Consider the following 22,051-nt stretch of genomic DNA (forward strand, 5'->3'; position numbering starts at 1 on the left):
GGCAAGGGCACCCAACTGTGCAGCCCAAGGCCTGGCAGATGGTGGCTCTGCTGCAGACTAAACATCTGCCAGGCACACCAAGTGCCAAGCTTTCTTACTGCTTTATAAAAGGCCAGGTAAGCACAGTTATGAAGAAGAACCTTTTTCTGGGAAGATATTGCCTTTGTTAATCTTCACGTTTTTAGGGCGTGGGTTTTGCTCGTTCATTCCATTGAGCAAGTTGCGATAAAATGAATCAAATTTTCTTCTGCTGTCTCCATCGATGATCCCTCCAATTGTCCACACCAAAGCAAAAAGGAAAAGGCCCTGCAGCCATGAGGTGATCTGTTGAGCAGACATGGTTTCACTGTCCTCTTCATCACGTTCCTTAATTTCATCTAAAACAGATATTTTGAATTTTAGTTAAAAGCCAGTAATAACCAGAAATCCCAATGCAAAATGCATTTTTGCAAAAGTATCCTGAGACAAAAGTAGAGCACTGTCTTCAGTGGAATGAAGCCAATCTACAAATAGAGGATCTTGTCTGTGTAAGATACTGTTTACAAATAAAAATGAAATTAGAAGAAAAATAGTTCTCTTTTCTTCAGATGGTAGCAAACAGCAAGCAAAACATACAACATACTTGCAAGATCATGTCTAGTTTTGTAATGACACCAGTTTCCAAATGTGAAAGCTCTGTATGCAAAGAACTATTAATAATACTGATCAGTGAGATCACTGAGTGTGTTATATGAACCCAACAGTTCATATACAGTTTGGTATTTCCTTGCATCTTATAGGCTGCATTTTGTTCTGGGACATGGCAGGGAAAAAAAGAAAAATTGAAATAAAACCCAGGCAGCTTAGGGTACTTACCAAGGAGAGAAGAGTAGAGTTTCATCAAGCTGCTACTCAGGTGAAGAGAGGACGTTTTTACCATGAATTTGCAATGATGGTCAATAAAATCTAAACAGGGCTCAACTAGCCACATAAACAAGTCATCAACCTACCAGGAGAAAAGGAAATAGCTGTGTGACAATGCAGGACTTGCCACATTCCCCACTGTCCCTCAATTCACCCTCAGTCAAACATAAGGCATCAGAAATTGTCCAGGTTGGCAGAGAGATCAGGAAAGGGCCCATGTGAGGCGGTACTGAAATGTTCACAACATCACACCATCACTGTCTGATGGTGAAAACAAGATGCTTGCAACACAGAGAAGTTTTCAGCAGGAATTCTGTTCCCCAGTTACTAATCCAGACAGCAGAGCAGAAGCTCACCCTAGAGAGACTCCTGTTTTGTTTAGGGAACAACAAAATTATTCCAACAGAAACAAAGGCAAGGGTTTCATCCTCCCTTAAAGAGAGGCCCCCTACAGAGGAGACAGCACAGATACTGTGCCACAGCAGAAATTCCAGCATGCTGGGGCTGACTGGGGCCTGTAGGAGTGCCACGGCATGTGGGTAAACACTGACCATGGCTGGTGGTATCTGCTCTGTGAACTCAAACTGGAAAACAGGACAGAAATCTCGACCTAACCTTTTCCCAGGGACTAGTACTGAAGGAGATGCACTAAAGGGTCAGGCTATCTGTTGCTTAAGGAATAATTACTTTACTCTGATGAACTAAGAAAACTATGAATAAAGAGCTCTTCTAGTCTTGGTACTTCTTTGAAATTTGATTCTAATTTCCTGCAAAAACTCAAAGCGGGTCTTCTCAAATCACATAAATAAATTTTCTACAGCTCCACTCCTAATATTATTCCAACTATTTTACTAGATTTTAATGGCCAATAATAAGGATTTAAAATTTTCATTAAAAGCTGATTCTCACCAACAACTATTTTTATTTGCATCCACAGAAAACATAGTAGAATACACAGCACAAAGAGCTGTCCTTCATACAAGCAATGAGGTGAAAAAGGCTTTGAAGACTAAACTGTTATTGGTAATAATAACAAAGTTTTGATTCTGCATGCCTGCCTTCAAGTGGGCAAACTGTGAATGTCACCTTATAGTTCATCTTCTAATTAGACCTGTGCAAAAAATGAAGTCTCGCACCAGCTGTCGGTGTTCTTCCTGCAGGTTTGGAGGCAGAGTTTTCAAGTAGGAATCCTTCAGTGGCTTCCAACCCAACTGCTGTGGGTCCATATAGATCATACCACACCTGGGAAGAACAAACACCTGTGGTAGAGGAATGCATGTGCAAGGTGGGACAGCTGAACCTTGAGTGCTCTCACATTACCTGCTGACAGTTGCTGGAGATGCCTGCTCCAAGTCTGCTGGCTCAAAGATTAAACTCATTTTTGAGCTCATCTGAATTATTTCACCACTCATTAAGCATAACTGGAAGAAGAGCATCACATAAACATGGTCTAGTCATGTTAGTGCTGATCACACAGTCAAAGCAATGTCTGTCATAAAATCACTGAACATTCCACTTAGTGTCACTCCTCATTCATTCATTTGTATCCTTACAATACATGATATTTTATGACCTTGTCTCAACTTTTCCATGTCTTACTGCAAGACTTGCAGAGACACAGAGAACAATGCTCTAACTTCAAATAACTCTGCAAGAAAAAGCAGTTATGACCTGCAGCTTTTTTTAAAATTCACTTATTTTCGAGGTAATTTAAGCAAGTTCAGTTTTCAGTCACAGAACTGAGTCCATGTATTTCAGTTTCCTAAAAGGGTCAATAAAAAAGCCTCAATGATCAGCCTCACTTCAATAAAGAAAGAGGAAGACAAGGCTTCTAGGAAGAAGTAATAGATTAATATTATCTAATACCATCTAAACCCACTCACACAACTGGGGAAATAAAGCAGTGCTTTTAGGCACATCAGCCTTTCCTGAATTTCACACCTCCTTTGACTAATGCAATAACAATATTGCTACTACTAAAATTAAGTATGTTTATTCAAGGATGAGGGTAGGGGCAAAAAATTAGGCTACCTTTTTATTATCATCCAGCACAGTGTTCATGTTCTCTATCCAAACTGCATCCACAGGGCCATCAAAAATAATCCACTTGCGATCCTCTGTGGTAGAAGATGCTTGTTCCCTGAAGGCCTTTGCAAGAACTCCATCTGACCACTCATGACTTACAGGATCAAAACTGCCATACAACTGCCCCATAGTAATGGCTTTGGGATTAATAATTTTGTACTCAACAGCAAACTCATCCATGGCGTTTGCTGTGTAAAAAGGCAAATACATGAGCTTGAGAATGTGATAGGTTAGTTTTATTCAATAGCTGAACAAGATGATTCCTGAGGATCCTACTCCAGCTGCTCAAAGCAAAGAACCCAGATTTGTGGCATCTAGGTAGAAGTAAATAGGAAATTCCCTTACTTACACAAGGCAAGCAAGAAGTCTGCTGTAAAAAAACACATATAAAAAGAAAAAGCACAGCAGCATAGATTTCATATATTTATGGGAGCTACTTACAATATCCTATCAGAGCTAATTTTTTCAAGAGTATTATGCACAAGTAAAATGCCTAACAAAATGAAGAAAAGCATAAACACATTAGTATGGCTGACTGTTCCAGTAGATGTAGAGAAAAATACTATCAGACAAATATGTCAGACAAAAATAGTTCAATTAATAGAAATTTTGCAATCAAGAAAGAAGCGTATAGGACAATTAACAACCTGGGCATATCTCAGCAAAGCAAAAATAACAGTCATAGAATTGACTTCATTGAATGAGGAGCTTGTGGCTGGGCAATGTTACCTGCACACAGATCAGCCAGGGCTCCAGCCAGCACTTTGTATGAACTGGTTTTCCCACTCATAGGATCTCCAACAATCATGAAACCATGGCGCACCAGCATCATTTCATACACCTGCCAGGGACAGGAGAGCCTCTCCTTAGATGGCAATAAAGAAGTGTTATGTGTTATGTGAATGAAAATAGAAGTTTCCTTCCTGCATTCAGATGTGGAACAGCCAGATCTCTGCACTCTGCTGGCTAACCAAAGCCTTAATCCAAATCAGAGGGCAGCCATGCTTTTATGGCAATTCTCATTGAAACTATTTGTTTTCCCTAGGCATCCTCCCTTTCTCCTTGCTAAATGTCATCCCTCAACTGCAATAGCAGCACTGTACAGGGTGTGAGGGCACTAACCAGACACTGCAGATCACAGCCCCGAACTGAAATCAGTGGTTACCAACGAAGCTGGCAAAAAGGGACTGAAACTACAGCTCTGAGCATCTGGCACATGGTCAGTCCCATGGAGGCTGATTTTGGACTGCAAGAGTGGTAACTTCTTTAGGCACCCACAAGATCCTGTCAAAGCTCAAGTCAAAGCAAAACCACCATCAAGCAGACCTGTAATAACCCCTAAGCAGATTTTTTATAATGTTAAGGATGATATTTTCTATTTTAACTTCCTAACCAGTTAACACTACCCCTGTTTAAATGAAAGATACAGTATGGATTAGAAAGCAGCACAGGGCAAGTCTGAACATAAGCCATTTTCACCAGGCCACACATTTTTACCCTTGCCATTACCCAGTCACTAGGCTGCACAAGAAAAAAGATTAAGTATTGTTTAAAAGGTCCCCAATAGTAGTAAATAGGAGGCAGTGGGAACACAGGGCTGGAAGTGAAGCATAAGCAAGGTCCCCTCTTTCAAGACTTCTCAAGGAGACTGTACAGAACTGAGAACAGAGCCTGACTGCCAGTCCAGCATTCATTTCACTAGGCTACACTGCCTCTGTCAGTAACAGATTCAGTTTAATTTTCTATCCTGAGGCACAAGCCCTACAATGTGGCTGCACACATTAGCTCCTTCACAGACTGAATTACAAAATCACTATGACCAAAGCAGGCTTTTATTCCATGATTTGTACTCTGTAAAAATACCCCATTTGTAATATTCCATTAATTGGTAAGGAAACTATTAGCTATTCATCATGACATAGACAGTGAATGAAGAGTGTGCTCTCATGCTTTTCTTCCCCAGAAGTATGTGAAAATAAACCTGAATAATTTTTCCAATGAACCACGGCACTGGTTGAAGATTCATTTTTTCAATATTTTCAGTTAGCGCCTTGATAAATACATCATAGTCTGGTGTAGGAAGAACCACTCCAGGAAACAGGTCAGATATGATACCCTGTTAAGGAGAGACAGAATTGAACACTATTTAAACACAGGTTACACAAAGAGAAAATTCCTAAGTAAAACAATATTAATACAGATGACAGGGGCTTAAAACCAGATGTCCTCAGCTGGACAGAACTAACTTCTAGGCAAACTGTAGCCATGGAAGCATTCTGTACACATGAAACAGACACCTGTGCCTGCAGTTTTCATGAACACCTTGCTATTGCTTTAAAAATTTGCCCCCATGAGGATTACACAAAATGATGTGAAAGTAGTTGAACGAATTTCAGTGATTAAAAGTGTTCCAAAACTTCAGAGCAGTGACTCTGGCTGTGCTTCTACCCTAGCTTTTAGTCCTATTTACTGCTTTGTATCTTAATTAATTTGCTATGCAAGCAGAATGCAAACAGAAACATCACCATTTTTATTCTGAACTCAAATTTCTAAATGACCTTAACTTAATTATCCACATCTATTTTGGAGCACAAAGTCAGAAAACAAACTTCAAAGAATGATTTCTGTGAATGAAACAGCCCAAGATGATTTTTAACAATATATCATCTAAAACATTTCATAGAATAACTTTAAGGAACCATTGAAAGTTTGCTTTTCAAAATAATCCTAACAGAACTAAAGAGCTCCTCCAGATCAGTGGACTGAAATAACTCTACATAACATGGCATCATCTAGATCAAACTGTTCCAAATTAAGATAATGACTGTTTCTCTGAGTTCTTATAACAGATATCATCATCATCAAACCTAAAACACACTGGCCTGATACCTTACCTGAAACAATGGCACATCCTGGGACAAGAACTTGGCCAAATTAACATCCATCAGAGCCCGAAGCAACAGCACACTTTCATTTTCAGTTGGGTACTTCAGTTTTAGGTTCCCTGCTGCTGTCAGGACAGATTTCACCGCACGCATCCCATAATCGTAGTGGTGCTGGGACGACAACTGCTCCGAGCACAAACGGTAAGTGGCAACAATTTTCTGGGCAAGACTGTGGATAATAAAATAGAACATGTAGAGTGAAAGTATCTCACCATGCAAGGAAAATAATTCACCTTCCTATATACACCAAGTATCTGCAGTGATTCTAAGACACAGCAGCTGAGAAGGTGGCCCAAGACACCTGGGAAGCAAGACTGTGGAAAAATGCCATGGTACAGGATGTGTGCATCATTGAGGAATTCTGTATCATATTTTGATACATTTTCCAAGTGATTCTGTGTAGAAGTGCACATCTGGCAGAATGAGGTGGAAAATGAGAATTGACAAGAAAGCAGGAGATTAAAAAGTCCGTTCTAGAGAAACAAAACATGGACAGCCTTCCATATATGCCTCAAACACACATATATGCCTTAGAGAGGAATGAGATATATCAGACTCAACTAAGGTAGAAAATTCAGCATTTATTACCTCTTAGAATCCAGAAATCCCATTGAATAAAGTGAAATTTCCCCAATCAAGGCATAATCTGGAACCATCATGGCAACTGTTCGGAACAGCGCCTGTAAGGAAAAAAGTAAGATACCAACTTTTGACTGGGGAATACTGTAATAAATTGTGCCTGTTTAGTAAGAATAGCATCTCTCCATAAATTCATGAATGCAAAGAATTCATGAATCATCTGAAATCTGAGACTGCTTTAGAGTTCTATTCTATTCTGATCTTATCAAAAGGTTCAAGAGGTCTGTGCTAAGCACTGCAGTAACAAATGTTTAGAAAGAGTCAGTTCTAAAGAACTAAATAGAGGAAAATGGAGGTGACATTCATCTCACAGTCATAACAGACAATCCAGCACATGGTGTGGTTAATGCTTTGTAAAAGATCATGCAAAGAATTGTGGCAATGTCAGAAAAATAAACAGGAACATACCAGTCTCTCCATAGTGTCTCAGCAACTCACAAAGTTATAATAAATTTAAATTGGGATTTGGATCACCAAACTATTGTAAACCCAGAGAATTTCCAATTAGGAAGAGCACAGCTAAAGCTGTAAACTGGTAAAAATATGATTAGTCTGAGACCTTTGCTATGTGCATTTTGTACAACCCTAGCTGTTTACTAAAGCTTGGTGAAAAGCACAGCAGGATACACTTGAATGGGTTATCAGTTGTGCTGGTTTTGGCTGAGGTAGAGTTAAATTGTTTCACAGTAGCTGGCCTGAGGCTGTGTTTCGGATTTGTGCTGGAAACAGTGTTGATAATTCAGTGATGTTTTAGTTATTGCAGAGCAGAGCTCACACAGAGAAAATGCCTTTTGAGCTCCTCACCCCACACACCAGCCAGGAGAAGGGGGATGCCCAAGGAGATGAGGAGACACAGGCAGGACAGCTGAGCCAAGGGATATTCCAAAGCACATGGTGTCATACTCAGCAGAAGTAGCAAGGGAGGGGATGTTGAGAGTGATGGCATTTTTCTTCCTTAAGTTAAGCAACCATTAGGCATCAGTTTATTATTCAAGTGATGACTTGTTATTATTATTATAGACAATAAGTCACAAATTCAGTTTAATTTCTACAAGAATACAGGATTTCAGATTACCTTCAGATTATCAGGCAACTCTGCCCGTCCAGCATAGCCAGGATTCATGGTAATAAACACAGCACATGTGGGGTTAAGAGAGATCTCTGTCCCTTCAAAGATGAATTTTTTGAGTTTGCGGATTATAGCTTGCTGGATGCTAAGTATCTGCTGGGCAACTACAGATAATACTTCAACCTAATACAGACAGAACAGATTGGAAAACATAAGACACTTTGAGAACCAATATAATTTTTTTTAACATATTTTGATGGCTTTATTTGCATTCCTCCAGGGAAAAATCACCCTGAGTCTATGTATTACCTGTCTATTTAAGGGATCCTCTGAAAGTTAGTGCCACTATTCTCTACTCAACTAACAGAGACTGATCAACAAGGGCTTCTAAAAGCCTCCTCAGGGAAATACCGTGTGCCTGAATGTAGTCATCTAAGTTAGTTGGACAGGAACTCCCTCTGGAGGCCTCTAAAAGCACTTTCCCTTCAATTCAGACACAGCTTAGGCTCTCCAGAAAAACTGATTCACTCAATGCCCAAAATTGAGGGTAAATAATAGCTAAGGCTCGCTGATTGTTTGAAAGTATCAAGATAACAGAATATTGGAAAAGAAATGCTAATGCTTGAATTTACTAGAAAACAAGCTGCAGCTGAAGAACAGAAAAATTAAGGACTTAATACTAATACATACAAAATAGAATTTGATGAAATTTCCACATTTAGTAGTATGTACTTAAATGGAATTTCATCAAAGTAATGATAAAACTTATCCAAAGTCATCAGTGACCAAATTAAACAAAACCAAAATGACCAGAGTAAGATCAAGGGGAGAATGAGATATGTCAGTTTACACAGCTTGATAATCAGGTCACTCAGTTAGTGACACTCAGCTCTGGTTATTACAGGAATTCCTCCACTGGGATTTGTCCATCCTGTCCTGAACATAGACAAATGCAACTCCACACCTGTAGCTTGATTTCTCAAGGAGAAGACAAGAAATTTCTTTCCCAACAAAGGAGTGACACATACAAAAGAAAAAATTGTAAAGGAACATTTTTTCCAGCTAAATTGACCCAGAACACAGCACCACTGCAACACAGCACAGGTGGCATGTGCTTCTAGAGCAGGCAGCAGAGTGCCTATTTCTGTGTCACTAATTATCAAAGCACAGAGGCCTCACCACAAGTAAAAGCAGAAAATTGGCAATAATGCTGTCATGTCTAAATCTAAAACTTCTTATGTCTTAAATTGGAGCTTTCTCATTTTATTTGAGTTAAAACATTACCTCAATTCTATTGAACTCATCAAAGCAGGACCATGCCCCAGCTTGTGCCAGCCCCTTAAAGAACTTGCCCATTGCCTTGTAATCGAGGCCATCAGAGCAGTTAAAGACAACACACTGCAACAAAAACACACAGAACATTTCTCAGTATTACCACAAAAGTATTACCTCTATAAAATTCTTAGCATCTAAAATGGGAAGGGATTATTGTTGCTAATTTTGGATTAAGAAAACAGGATGCCATATAGACACAGTCCTAAATGTGAGCTTGTTACCAACTATTCCCATGAATGAAGAACAGAATCACAGCATCATTAGGCTGGGAGGGACCTTTAAGATGTTTGAGTCCAACTGTAAATGAATAGCTACAAAATAAGCAGCACTTGCTTAAGAATGGCATTTTAATATCTACATACCCAAACATAAACACTAGAAAGCAAAAAAGGGAGTTTTGGTACCTGCTTAGCTATAGCTTTTGCTAGATCTTTGGTTGTTTCTGTTTTGCCAGTCCCAGCAGGCCCTTCTGGAGCACCACCAAGACTTAATTTCAAGGCACCCATTAATGTCCTACATTATCAAGAACACAGGCATTAGAAATAGCAATCTTTAACATCAGATTATTTCTGAATGGATTGACATGTACTTTCCCATACAGGCTCTCCTGAAAACAATTCACTTGTTTCTCTACTGACTTCACAGCTTGCCCTAAAAAACCTAGTATTGTCTCATAAGTGATTCCTAATTGTGAAAGGTCGTATTTGGCCACTTGGCCTAAAAGGAATGTCAAGGCTTTTATTACATGCATCCTCCTTGTATACCCTCAATTACACAAGCAAATGAACAGTGCCATGAGCAAAATGGTAGAGTCTGCAAAAGCACACATTTCCCTCAAGTGACACTTGAACTGGCAAGAGCTTGAAGCTGGCTTTATAAATTCAGCCAATCTTTACAAAGCATAAAGCTTGTTAGAAAAATGGATGAGAAAGCATAAAGCTTGTTACAAAAACCTGGGAATCACATTGCTTTCCAAGTGAACATCCTACTAAAATGAGATCCCTGTTAATACTGGAGTGATCTGATTATTTTACAAAACCATAAGGCTTTGACTCATGTCTTGAGGGCTCACCAGAAGTGAAATATGACATGCCTTTGAATATTTTAACCTTGAGGACTGAAGTATTTCCATTAAATCCCCTTGCAAGCCAGTGGAGGAACAGGAAGCTAACTGCATTCGAGTATCTGTGAAGGGCTTTTTAATTACCTCATTTATCTAACAGGCAGGCATATCCAAACTGTGTGCCTTACTTCAGATAAATTAATTGACCAGTGCTACTGTAGAATTCTTTGCAGTTCCAATACCATGTGCTGCCACCTCTTTTCAGAAGCACCTTCTTGGATACAGGAGAATCTATTACTCTACTGGTGTAGAAGGCTATACATTGTAAATATTTTTACCATATTAGGGCAAAATCTACAAGAAAATATTAGCTTCTGAGGTTCCTCCTATTATTAACAAGGAAAGAGGAAGTAAACACAGATCAATCCAGAAAAAGAAAGCATTATTCATAGACAGGATGTCCTTACCTGTAACATCGATCTGTCAGTGGGGTTATAACCAGACGTGGTGAATTGCCCAGGTACTCATAACCATATTTCATTTCTGTTGTGATCATTCTCACTGTCACATCCTCCTCTGTCCAGTAGTATCTCAGCTGAGAAATCCACTGGAAGTCATTCAGATCTGTGACTTTGTCTTCAACCAATTTTGAGACCACATCACGAGCTGCAGAGTAAGACACAGATTGTTTTAAAAAATCTAGACACTTCTGCTGAGGCAGTTTACTTAACTTACAGGTAAAGTAGCATTTACTTAGAGCTATGTATGAGTAATTCAACATTTAGAGGCTGGTTTTCATGTTAGAGAGGAATTTGTAATTGTTTTGCATAGGGAATCAGTTTAATTGTAACTCTATTCCAGTGTCTGTTCTAAGTAGATGCGAGACCCTTGTGCAGTACTGAACGACCCTCATTTCCCAAAGAGCTGAGCAATAACTCTGTAAAGGCTGATTCAAGTTAGAGAAAGCATTTTAGGTGCCTCTCTCCAGCAGTCCACCCAGGTGCTGACAGCAGCACTGGCCCAGCTGCCCCAGGGGAGGAGCAGCTGCTCATTACCGTGCACATCAATGACAATGAGAGCCCCCAGGGTCAGCCGGGCTCCGCTGGACAGCTTCCCTCTCACCAGCTCAACGATGTCCTTGATCTGGACATTGCTCTTCTCCAAGAAATCCTGCCACAGAAACAAGCACAGCCATTAATGGGATGCTGGAGCCAGCAGTTCCTAAGCCCCCGTGGGTGCAATCATTGGAGACAGCCCCTCTAACAAAACATATGAATGGTAGTCTGGGCATCATCCAAATATTTTAAATTCTCTTTGGTATACTGGCATTTTATTTTAATATGAAGACTTCAAAAATATTTATGGCCTGAAAGAAGGCTTATAAGCAGAAGGCTTATCTTTCTTCTTAATAGAAGTGACAAAACTCTACAGAGGGATAGGAGCAGAAATTCTTTGTTTAGCTTCCCCCACACAAGAAAGGATGGGCATATGGGACCAAGTCCACTAGCAACATGGTTTACTTTAAACTGGTGTTGGACTACATGATGTCCAGAGGTCCCTTAAATTCTGCGATTCACTGTTCTGTGATTCCTTCCCTTTTTTTTCAGCTATGGATTATTCAGGATACTTTCTCTGAAAGTAACAAACATTTTAGTTCTGTCTGGATATATTGAATAAAATCTTCATCTGGTGTTAAACAATGCAGGCAAGTTAAAGCTAAGATATTCAGTAAGGATACAGAAACAAAAAGGCATTATTAAAATGTACTATTGGATGTAAAGTTTATTAATATTTTTATATTTCAACATTTAAAAAGCAGCCCAAACATTCTGTTGACACACTTAATCTCCAAATAAATCTTCATCCACCCAGCTTAAGTAGGATCAAAAAAAAGCCCATTGAATTAAATAGAAATTATTTCCACTACTTGAGCATGTGTTTGAGTAAAGCCTTAGTGAAGTGATAGTTAAAACTGCTGTAATGACAGAGGCACCATGAACACATAAGAAAAGTTTCTTGCATGAAATAAAAAATTTGGCTGCTGCATCTTCCTCACCACGAGAGTCAAGCAATAACCAGAGAAATCAGTGGTTAATTAATCAGAGTTCAGTGCCTAGAAATAGAAAGTTAGAAGAAAATCTTACTTGTAAAGCTTTTTTCCTTATAGCCTCAGACACTTCTTCTGTCCAGTAAATGGATGAAACACAAATAACTGCCTGTCCAGGCCACTGAAGTACCCACTCTTTCCGAGGAACCTTAAACCAAAAGAAAAATTTCAGACACAAGATTTCATATAAACACATTAGATTATGGCACTGAGAAAAATTACTTTCCTCAAATGTCTTTTGTCTCATGCTGTAAATAAATGAGAACAGCATCTAAAGCTTTAATACTTTTTCTTCCTGAAATTCAGGACTAAAACCTCAAATTGGCACTATTGAACAAGAAGAGCTGGTTTCCACTTAGTTTCAAACATGTTTCCTTGGTTAAGAATTTGAGCAACCTATTCATGTATATTTGTTTGTGAAATCTAACTCATACCATAGTTTAGGAATTATTACCTGGCTATATCCTTTTATGCCATTTTGAAGAACTTGTCTGACACTGGCCAACATCATTTCTTCTACTTGCAGAAGCCATTTTTCTACCATGCCCTTCAAGAAAGAACAACACTTAAGAGTTAATACACATTTCCTGACTGTTTTCTTCTTCAGTGACAAATTATTTGAAATGTGTTAGGCTTAAATATGCTTTCTTCAGATCTGGGTGTTGTATATAAAAGAAGTAAAGGTTGAAATTACCCAAAATATGACTGGTGATACTGTAGTTTACACTGTCTCAAGGCAGGTATATAAAGACAACCCAGTAAAGAAACTGGATATGTTTCATATAAGCTGGATATGTTTCATACAGGCTTAAACAAAAAACATAGATTGCATCATCAGGTAAGCCTGCTCATTTTAACCCAGGGCATGCTTTGCTCCTACAGGATTAAGGGAAAAGAGTGTCTGTAACTCACAACATGCCCCACCTTTCAGAGGAATTTACTGCAAAACTGGTATGTCTTACTCCTTTTTGCAGGAAATCCTTTTTATCCTAGAATAACAGTCTGCACTCTCATTTCCTGAACTCCTTTCATGATGTGATCCCAAATGGTTTAAACCTAATTCCCTCAAAAACATGCACTTTATGCAATTATTATGTATGAATCTGATTTCATATAGCAAAATTAAAAAAAAAAAACCATTTACATTTGCTCTCACTGGATAGATTTTATCTATGAAAGGAACCACTTCTTTCTCTGAACTGATCATGCCTATGATCTCCAGATCTTCTGTGAACTCCAGTTTAGCAATTCCTTCAAAACACTTCTTCAAATGTGGCTGTACTCGAAGTGGATCCTTTGTCTCAGACAGTATTTCAAGCAGCTCATCATTAGACAGGAAAAAGAATCTGCCAGGAAAATACAATTACTTTCCAATCATGAAAATTTCCATTAATAATCTACTAATACAATTTGGTTTATTATTGCTTAAGATACTAGTGTATCAGAGAGGAAATTATTATCTCAAATCCCTTTCCTTAAGCAATTTTTAACATTATAAAACTCATCACATCTGTTTTTTCAGAATTTCAAAGCAAAGGAAGAATAAGGGTTCTCAAACTCAGGGAGGGAAGATCAGATGGCTCCAGCCAGCCATTAAGTAGCCTGTAAAAACCGTGAATCCTGCTCCTTGTGATCATGAACAACTCCCACACATCACACACCTCTAAAGAGGGTGGGGCAGGGACATAATTGCATATCAGCCATGGGAAGGCTCCTTCAAAACTACCCTGTAGGTAATAATGCCTTTCTAATCCAAGTTTACATTCTGATAGACAGATCATGCCTCCCCAGCCCCACCAGTTCTGGCATTTCACAACTGAGGAAAATGAGTTATGTCTAGAGATGAGAACAGCTTTTCATTTTTTGCTGCATGTGACTGTGTCCCACATATGTTTATAAAATGAGACTTTTAAGTTCAGTAGAAATAGTTTGAAAGAGTTTATAGCTTCTTGTTTCTAACTTAGGCCTGTTTCATTAATTTACCTTGGGAAAAATAATCTTTTCGACTCCAGGTAATTATTCAGCCCCTTTTGAATGTCCTCTAAGAGAGTATTTGCTTCCTGAAGTCTGTCTAACATCTTGGGTTGATCAGTTGCTACAAGTACCTTTGTGTCTTTCACCTTTATAAAAACAAACACATAGCAGAAACTGCTTAAAATTGGCTTAAGTTCTACATTAAAATTGTAAGCATCAATCACATATACTGCAGGAGACTAAAATGCTGTAATTCTTCTCTATAGTATGCTTTCATGGTATTAAATACATTTGCATTATTGGATAGTTTTGCTTTTCAGACTGTCAATTTTACCAACTTGAAATTCATAGACATTAATGAAGGAAATGTCAACAAATAAGATCTTTGGCACTTGCTCCTGTGTTGAGCTTGCTACATTGTTTTCCACTCACAAGTAAGTTTTATCAGACACAGCACATGACAATTATTCCCTGTTCTCTCCTTCTGGTAACACTCCTCTTCAGAGAGCTCTGTTCCAGTACAGCCCCATCACTCTGAGAGTCTGAGCTGTTGGACAGGTCTCAACTCCTACTTAGCTACACTGATTATTTCAACACCTTTACCATACAACCACACACTCCCAGTGTTTTTGACACACACCTCAGCTTACACCACCACTGTCTGGCCTCTTACTCCACTTCTTATTTACAGGAATTGAACAGGTTACCAAATTGCACTTCCTCTTTCCATTATCTTAACCTGAACATTACTGTGACAGTCCATATTCACTAAATTTTTGAATAACCATGCTAATAACCTATTACAGAATAATCACATTAAAAAAAACATTTAGTTGCTCCAAAAATGTGTACACCCTGTAAGTCTAATGCAAACTCTCTCTGTATCCAGACAAAGCTTTGTACCTTGTCAGTGAAGCCATTACCACATCCTGAAAGCACAAATCATTCATCTTTCTGCCTAATTCTGACCATTTAGCCATAAGAAAGCTAAAACATTTAGAATTCATTTTCCTTGAGCTATGATTCACCCTTCAACACCCAGCCTTTACAGAAGTCTCAATAATTATGTAATCTACAATTTCACTGCAAGACTAGAATATGTTGGACTTTAGTAAAGGATTTTTCTCTCCTTCAATACAAATACTCAACAGCAGAAAAGAACAGTGTATGCACATGATATTAATAATCATGTTACCAGGTGTGCATAAAAATGCACAATTCATGAAATGTTAGCACTTACCACTTCTGTCATAATGTTTTTCCAGTATGAATCCACAATCTTAAACTTTCTGCCCTCTTCAGGCATTTGAGCTATAATATCTTCTGAACTAAAAATTGGTTCCAAATACAACCATGTTGCCTGACATTTTAACCAGCTATCTATAATATCTTGCATTAAACACAGCTTATCTTTCCAAGCCTGCAATGAAAACATTTAGTAGTTAAGCAAAATTATGACAACAAAAAAAATCAAAAACTATGAATATGTGTTCTTAGTTAACAACTGTCTAATGTCTTTTATCATGTCAAAATACCCTGAAGTACTTGAGGAAAGCATTGCATTTTGAGACATGCAAGCTCAGTCAAACTGGCTTTTCCTTACCAGACATTCATCTTCTATTGGTTTGATGAAGGGAGAGCCACACACTGTCTGAGTCTTGACAATGTGATCATCCAGCAAAAGCTGGATGTCATCCACTGACGATAGGATGTTGATGTCCTGTGAACACACCACATTTTGGAAAGTCAGATGGCAGTCACTGTATTCCACCACTCATCCTGCTTCCCCCTACTCTGTCATGTGAAGATATCACATGGAATCTCTTCTGTACACCTGTTTCAAAGGTCCAGACAGAGATTATTTTGTGATAGGAAGTTGGTGCCTTCTGACTCAATCTTTTGCACTGTGACTCTTCTTTCTTCTGGGCAAGTTAAAATTTTGCTATTGTCCAGCTTTCCATACAATACTGGGGAAGTCCTCAGACTCACAGATTTGTTAGGATGAGCATGTGAGATGACAAGCTCTCTAGACACTTAAGTTCACATAAAAGGAGTTACAATGATGGAGACATTTGCTCAGCTGTGGGCTAAGATACAACTTTCCATTGGGACACAATGAATCAGCAGCAACATCCCTCTAATATTTCTCAATTGGTATTCAGAGTCAAAGTAATTATTTTCAGATATATATATTGATTCAGTGTTTACTTACAGTATCCCTGTACTTGGACAAACCAAAGTGCACATTGACCCACTCTGATTTCATTTTCTCTATTGATTTCTGCAAGGAATACTCCTTACTTGCAGCTGCTCCAATAGGTTCTATTCTAAATTGAAATGAAACATACATTTGAAAGGTTTTTGTAACATAGCTGAAGAGCAAAACAAAAAAGCAGTTGTAGGTAGAGCTGCATGCCAGACTACCTTTATTAATAATTTCTTAATATTATCTTAGACTCTTTCTTCAAGGAATATTTTTCCACTTTCAGCTTCACCAAGTTAGAGATATTGACATTAATTGGAAGACAAATACAGACAGAAAATTCTAAATCAGCAAATAAAGTGATTTAGGAATACAACTGGTTTTTTATGCCTCTGTGCTACAAGAACAACTGACAGTTCACACCTTGATAAATATAGCTGATTTTACAGCATGTTCTAACAGCACACAAAACCCCAAAAGAACTAATATTTGGTATCTGATCTATGAAATACAATGTCTAAAAAATGAGACTAGATTAAACTTCTTACTCTTCAATAAATTTTGAGAGTCCACGGTCCAACATGTATTTAAGGTTAGTGTTTTCATCTGGATTGATCTCACATCCTACAATTTTACCAATCTGAAAATAAAGTAAGAAATAAATCTATTATCAAGATGCCTTTTTGTAAAATACTTTCCAACAGCAAGCAACAAATTCCAACCAAGTATTAGTCTGACACCCTAATTTGCTTTTCTACCACACATTATTAATTTAAAGAAGCTTTTGCCTGTGACGTTACAAATTTCAAAACTGCATCTATCATGTCACAGGATAAAAGATATTGGACTGACAGTTTCTATGGAAGAATACGTCCCCAGCTAAAGCAGAGTTTAAAGTACCTGCTGCCAGTGTCTCTCCTTCATTCCACGATTGCAGACAATGGACAGGACAGGAAGATGCTGTTTAAATTTATCAAGCTTGAATTTCATGGATTCTGCCATGCGCCTGGGCACAGGCACATCTGGGAAGCTCTTGCAGAGCTTGTACATGGTCCTCCACATACTTCCAACCTCTTCAGTAACTTCATCAGCATTCAATTGCAGAAGAGGTCCTGAATATAGCAGCATAAAAAAAGCACAGCAGGCACTTCAGCACAAGGAGATTCCCAGGGTGGTTTAATTACAGCTATTTTTCATCATTGTCCTTTAACTGGAAATCAACTGTGTTACAAAAAATTATCTTCATGCAAAATCCAAATCAGTAACTCTATTTCACACTGCTTAACAGCATTTATTCCTTAAAATTATTTTCTCATGACTAATCAACCCTCTCAGCTTCTACTTAACTAACTGCAAATAACACGTTTCTTCAAATGAACATCAAAGCCTCACCATTCATCCATTCCTCAGATTTGATATGGAAAGCATATGCTGTTACCCAAAGCTGCTCATAAGGTTCTTTGGTTGTAATTATAGATTGCAAGAGAGGAAATTGACTCTTCTCCTGCCCAAGCAAACCTTCTTCATAAGTAATACCCTTTAGGGGGAAAAAAGAAAAGTATGTTATTCCCATCAAAAATTCCTATTGTTGTTTAAACTTGTGAACAAACAATACACAATTATTTGACATGTCACAGATCTGTTGATATAGGCCTGTGGATTTTAGGTCCATTAAGTAACAGTGTTCTTGAAAATTCCCCTGGTCCTTTCACAGAATCATAGAGGTATTTTCCAACCTAAACCCTTCTAAGATCAAGTCCAATGGTTAACTCAGTATTTGAGGGTATCTTTTACTACTCAAATAAATTTTAAAATCCAAATCCATTTTAGAATACAATAATGTACCATGGAATTCAGTGAAACAAGGCTCACAAGTTTCCAATCCACAGTGAAATCCAAATGTAAGCCCCTCAGCTAGAGAGGCTTTTAGGATTTTTTTTAAACTTGTGATTAGATTTTTTCTTTTACAGAATTATCTGGGAGCTCCCACCAAAACAGGTGTTCATTGCTGTGTTTATTCATGGTAAGATATTGTCTTTATCCAAAAGATTTTACAGTAAAAATCAATGTGCAAAGATTTAGATTTTGTAAAAGTATTGTCGTCTTCATTTTACAGGTAGGGAGGTGAAGCACGGAGAAATGCTGTCTGAAATGTAGACACTGAATTCAGATTGAGTCCTGAGTCTGTGCTTTTATAATGCTAACAGGCCTTTCATAAAACTTGTAATTGTTCAATATGAGCTGCAGACAGAAAAAACATAAAGATTCATATTCTAAGATAGTATTTAAATTCATACATTGACTGAGCTAATTGTCATGTCATTTAAATCGTGTGGATACACCTCTCATTGCAATCATGTATTAAGTAACTTGGGCTTAATCAGTTCTTCTGATCTACCTATAACAGCATATCCATGCTGTAAACTCACACTAATTAAATATACTAGATACATTTAAATCAGATTAATAGTGTTGATGTGCAGGACTACCAGTTTATTTAAATTCTAAACTCAATTAATTGGTTCAATTTTTTTCTTTTGAGTGGGACTTAATTAAAATCTTGACCCTCATGGCTCCATATATGGAGAAATTTCATTCTCTCACTGTGATTTAGAAGATTAATTAAGCCTCACAATGCCTGTGGGATCTCTCAAAGACAACCCTTCTAATTTCCCAGCAGAGTCACAGCTGAGACAAACTGTTCAACTTAGGATGATACAGTAAGTTGGAGAGCCCTAAATAAAATCTAGACATCTTGGTCTCCAGTTTGTTTTTTAGCATTTGAAATTCATGTTATGTGTTAAAATGTATTTTTAATGCCTATCAGTGTTAAATAGAAATCATACAAACAGTTGAAATACATTTGGGTTTAATTAGAGAACAAGCAGAGGGGCTGAAAACACAGCTACAGTGCACAAATCATGATTCAGGAAAAATGCCAGCTCCCTAACATTCTGCCTCTGCCAACACTGCCAGAAGAATTGTTTTCTCTATATAGCATCTTGGTACTACTGACTGCTTGGAAACATTGAAATTCATTATTTCAATTTTTAAAAGTCCCTGAAATACTTTTTCCCGAAATTTGCTCTCAACTCAGTAGTTGGGACAAACTGCATATAGGCACATGAAGATATTTGCCACATCTTGGTGAATTTGGAAATTTTAAAGCCATCTTAACAATATATGGCCAGAACACTGAAAAAAAATCAGAGCAGGAACCAAACTTTCGCTTATCCAGCACATTGTAACCCACTCCATACTCAATTAATAAATACTAACCTCAAATTCTGCCAGAGCATCAGCTATATTCTTATTTAACTTTTCCAACATCTGAGTATTCTTCCTCAATTCTTCTGCAGTCACAATATCTCCCCGCTTTTTGAAGCTTTCTAAGTCTTTATTATAAACTTCAAGAATTTCCTTAAACTGAGAACACCTAAGATAAAGATAGCTAAGATTATATGATGTTGTGTTTCATTCCTTTTCAGGCTTCATTTATTTTATTAATTACAACAGGCAATGTCACATGAAATCTGATTCAAACACAGATGCCAGTGACAGCTCACTAATCACTTATATCAATATTATGCAGTTCACAGGATTAGAATTCAAGGCTCATTTTCAACCCTCACAATTGATTTACTTTACTTACATTTGCTACCTCTACTACCTGGAGAAAATAAAGGAAGAGTGAAAACAATGTAACAAAACTATGTGTACTGCTGTACTAATCAATATATCAACATAAAATTATGAATATTCTGGACCAATCCTCCATTCCTCCTTTCAGATCTATTGAAGTGTAGGGATACTCAAATCCACCCTTATCAATAGTAATTTTCAGAAATCTCCATAATACTACAAGCTAGATTTATTCCTTACTTTCTCAGGTTTCTTCTAAGTTTTCCTTCTTTGAAATTATCTCCCTTCTACTCATACTGAGATTTTTTTTTTTCTTTAAAAATACCCAGTGAAAAAAAATTACTTAACACCATACCTTTCAAACAATGCCCTCTCCACCTCAGCCCTCCTGTCATTCAACATATTTTTAGTGTTTTCAAATATTTTCTTTATCTCATCAAGCCAAAGGAAAACTGTGCTGTTCAGGTTTATGTCCTCATCTAAAATAAAAAATATAGTCACCTTTAAGAAAATACCCTTTAATCAATGATTTAATAGAATGGTTATTATATAATAGAATGGCTACTAACAAGCAAATAAACTATATTTAGGAATAAGCAAAGAAACTCTTTACTGCAAAGAAACTCTTCCCTAAAACAAGTCTGATTGATAGCAAAACTGTAAAATGAAGTTAAGAATGTGAAATTACCTAAATAAGATGTTAGCTAGGCAGAGACAGTTAGTGAGAACAGGTATTCCAGAATATCAATTCCATTCAGGTATTCCAGAATATCAATTCCATTCAACTACACACAGCGAGACCACTCCTAACTAAATGTATATTATACCTACAAAAGTTGAATAAATGTTTAAACCATTTCTAGTCCTCAATCTGTAAATGCTGAATTATTCACAAAAGCTAGAGCATCACAACTACAAGGTGAGCACACATCTCCATATTCATACTTGTTTGTTTGCTCAGTGCACTTAGGTCATTATAACTAATGTAGGACACATGTTTATAAACCCAGCTACAGAGAAAATGTAATTATGAAATACTGAATTGCAAACACTCCAGTCCAAAATGTAACAGAAAATTGTCCTGGCTTCCATAGGCATCCTAATTTTCATCACAAATGAAGTCTAATAAACATGAAATATCCTTGTTATTTCTGTCATTGTCTGATCCAAGGTGTATTCTGCTCAAGGAAACAGTATTGTCCTGACACTAAAATAGGTCTGCATTCATTTAACTGCTCTCCCTTTGTAGGTGCAGCAAATAACAAACTGCATCTGTAAATTACATTTCTGCTTTGGATAAAAACACTAAAAGAAGTTACTAAAAGTAACTTCTCCAGATGTATCTTGAGTCTTAGAGAACAGCCTTCATATTATCTAAAACCAGCAAACCATGACAGCAAAGAAACTACAAGCCTGTTCTGATCTAATCCTCAGCTGCAGAGATGCAAGTTCTCACACTTTCTACATGCTGTCATAGAGCCTTTGGACATGGCTTTTTGGATGGCTTTTATGTGGAGAACTTTTATTTAATAACACAGAGGTGTAACATCATTTGGCCAGATTACAGAATATTGACCTGATAATACCTAAAACAGGTCAAAAAGCTCTGTATATGTGCCATTCCTCTAGCATTCCTTGCTGCACTGGTACATTTTGGCCTCTACTGAATTCTTTTTATTTATTTTCTATCTCTTTTGGAACTTTCCACTAGCACCCTAGAAGATGCAACATTTAGGCATGCAAAGCTCATTATTTATATATAAATATTCTCATATGGAAATTTTATGTTCTGTAGTTAGACATACCAGAGAGATCAGCATAGTCCATGAGGACTTGCAGCCTTTGTGCTGCTTTTTCAAGATCCTTTTTCAGTTTAATAACAGTAACATCACTGGATTTCTTTAAGAATGCTTCAGATTCCACTAGCTGTTCAGTGCTCTGAGGCACCTCACTCATTCTCTTTGCAATAAAGTCAAAGTCATCACAAATTCTTCAACAAAAAAGAGAACAGACATATCACTGGGATTGTAAATTAAGACAGAGGCAAGATCTAGTAAAATTATTTTGTCTTTGAAAAAAAAAAAAT

At 37.5% G+C, this 22,051-nt stretch overlaps 1 protein-coding gene across 1 annotated transcript in view; it reads right to left on the reverse strand.

The window, feature by feature from the left end:
• Positions 1–22,051, reverse strand: part of DNAH3 (dynein axonemal heavy chain 3) — a 49,886-nt gene that overhangs the window by 20,327 nt on the left and 7,508 nt on the right. Inside the window, exons 13-39 of the mRNA XM_054271129.1 lie at positions 21,771–21,955; positions 20,321–20,444; positions 19,603–19,759; positions 17,716–17,860; positions 17,224–17,435; positions 16,872–16,963; positions 16,333–16,447; positions 15,724–15,840; positions 15,361–15,540; positions 14,130–14,266; positions 13,291–13,492; positions 12,601–12,693; positions 12,184–12,294; positions 11,095–11,209; positions 10,507–10,705; positions 9,381–9,489; positions 8,926–9,039; positions 7,648–7,824; positions 6,522–6,613; positions 5,883–6,102; positions 4,970–5,104; positions 3,718–3,829; positions 2,935–3,176; positions 2,224–2,324; positions 2,040–2,145; positions 856–985; positions 141–377 (exon numbers count right to left, since the gene is read on the reverse strand). Coding sequence (XP_054127104.1) covers positions 141–377; positions 856–985; positions 2,040–2,145; positions 2,224–2,324; positions 2,935–3,176; positions 3,718–3,829; positions 4,970–5,104; positions 5,883–6,102; positions 6,522–6,613; positions 7,648–7,824; positions 8,926–9,039; positions 9,381–9,489; positions 10,507–10,705; positions 11,095–11,209; positions 12,184–12,294; positions 12,601–12,693; positions 13,291–13,492; positions 14,130–14,266; positions 15,361–15,540; positions 15,724–15,840; positions 16,333–16,447; positions 16,872–16,963; positions 17,224–17,435; positions 17,716–17,860; positions 19,603–19,759; positions 20,321–20,444; positions 21,771–21,955 — 3,959 coding nt within the window. The remainder of the gene's footprint in view (positions 1–140; positions 378–855; positions 986–2,039; positions 2,146–2,223; positions 2,325–2,934; positions 3,177–3,717; positions 3,830–4,969; positions 5,105–5,882; positions 6,103–6,521; positions 6,614–7,647; positions 7,825–8,925; positions 9,040–9,380; positions 9,490–10,506; positions 10,706–11,094; positions 11,210–12,183; positions 12,295–12,600; positions 12,694–13,290; positions 13,493–14,129; positions 14,267–15,360; positions 15,541–15,723; positions 15,841–16,332; positions 16,448–16,871; positions 16,964–17,223; positions 17,436–17,715; positions 17,861–19,602; positions 19,760–20,320; positions 20,445–21,770; positions 21,956–22,051) is intronic.

The sequence above is a fragment of the Melozone crissalis genome, unplaced genomic scaffold (assembly GCF_028551555.1).
Source record: "Melozone crissalis strain CALT ecotype California unplaced genomic scaffold, PUWL_Pcris_2 ptg000012l_1, whole genome shotgun sequence".
Taxonomy (NCBI): Eukaryota; Metazoa; Chordata; class Aves; order Passeriformes; family Passerellidae; genus Melozone; species Melozone crissalis.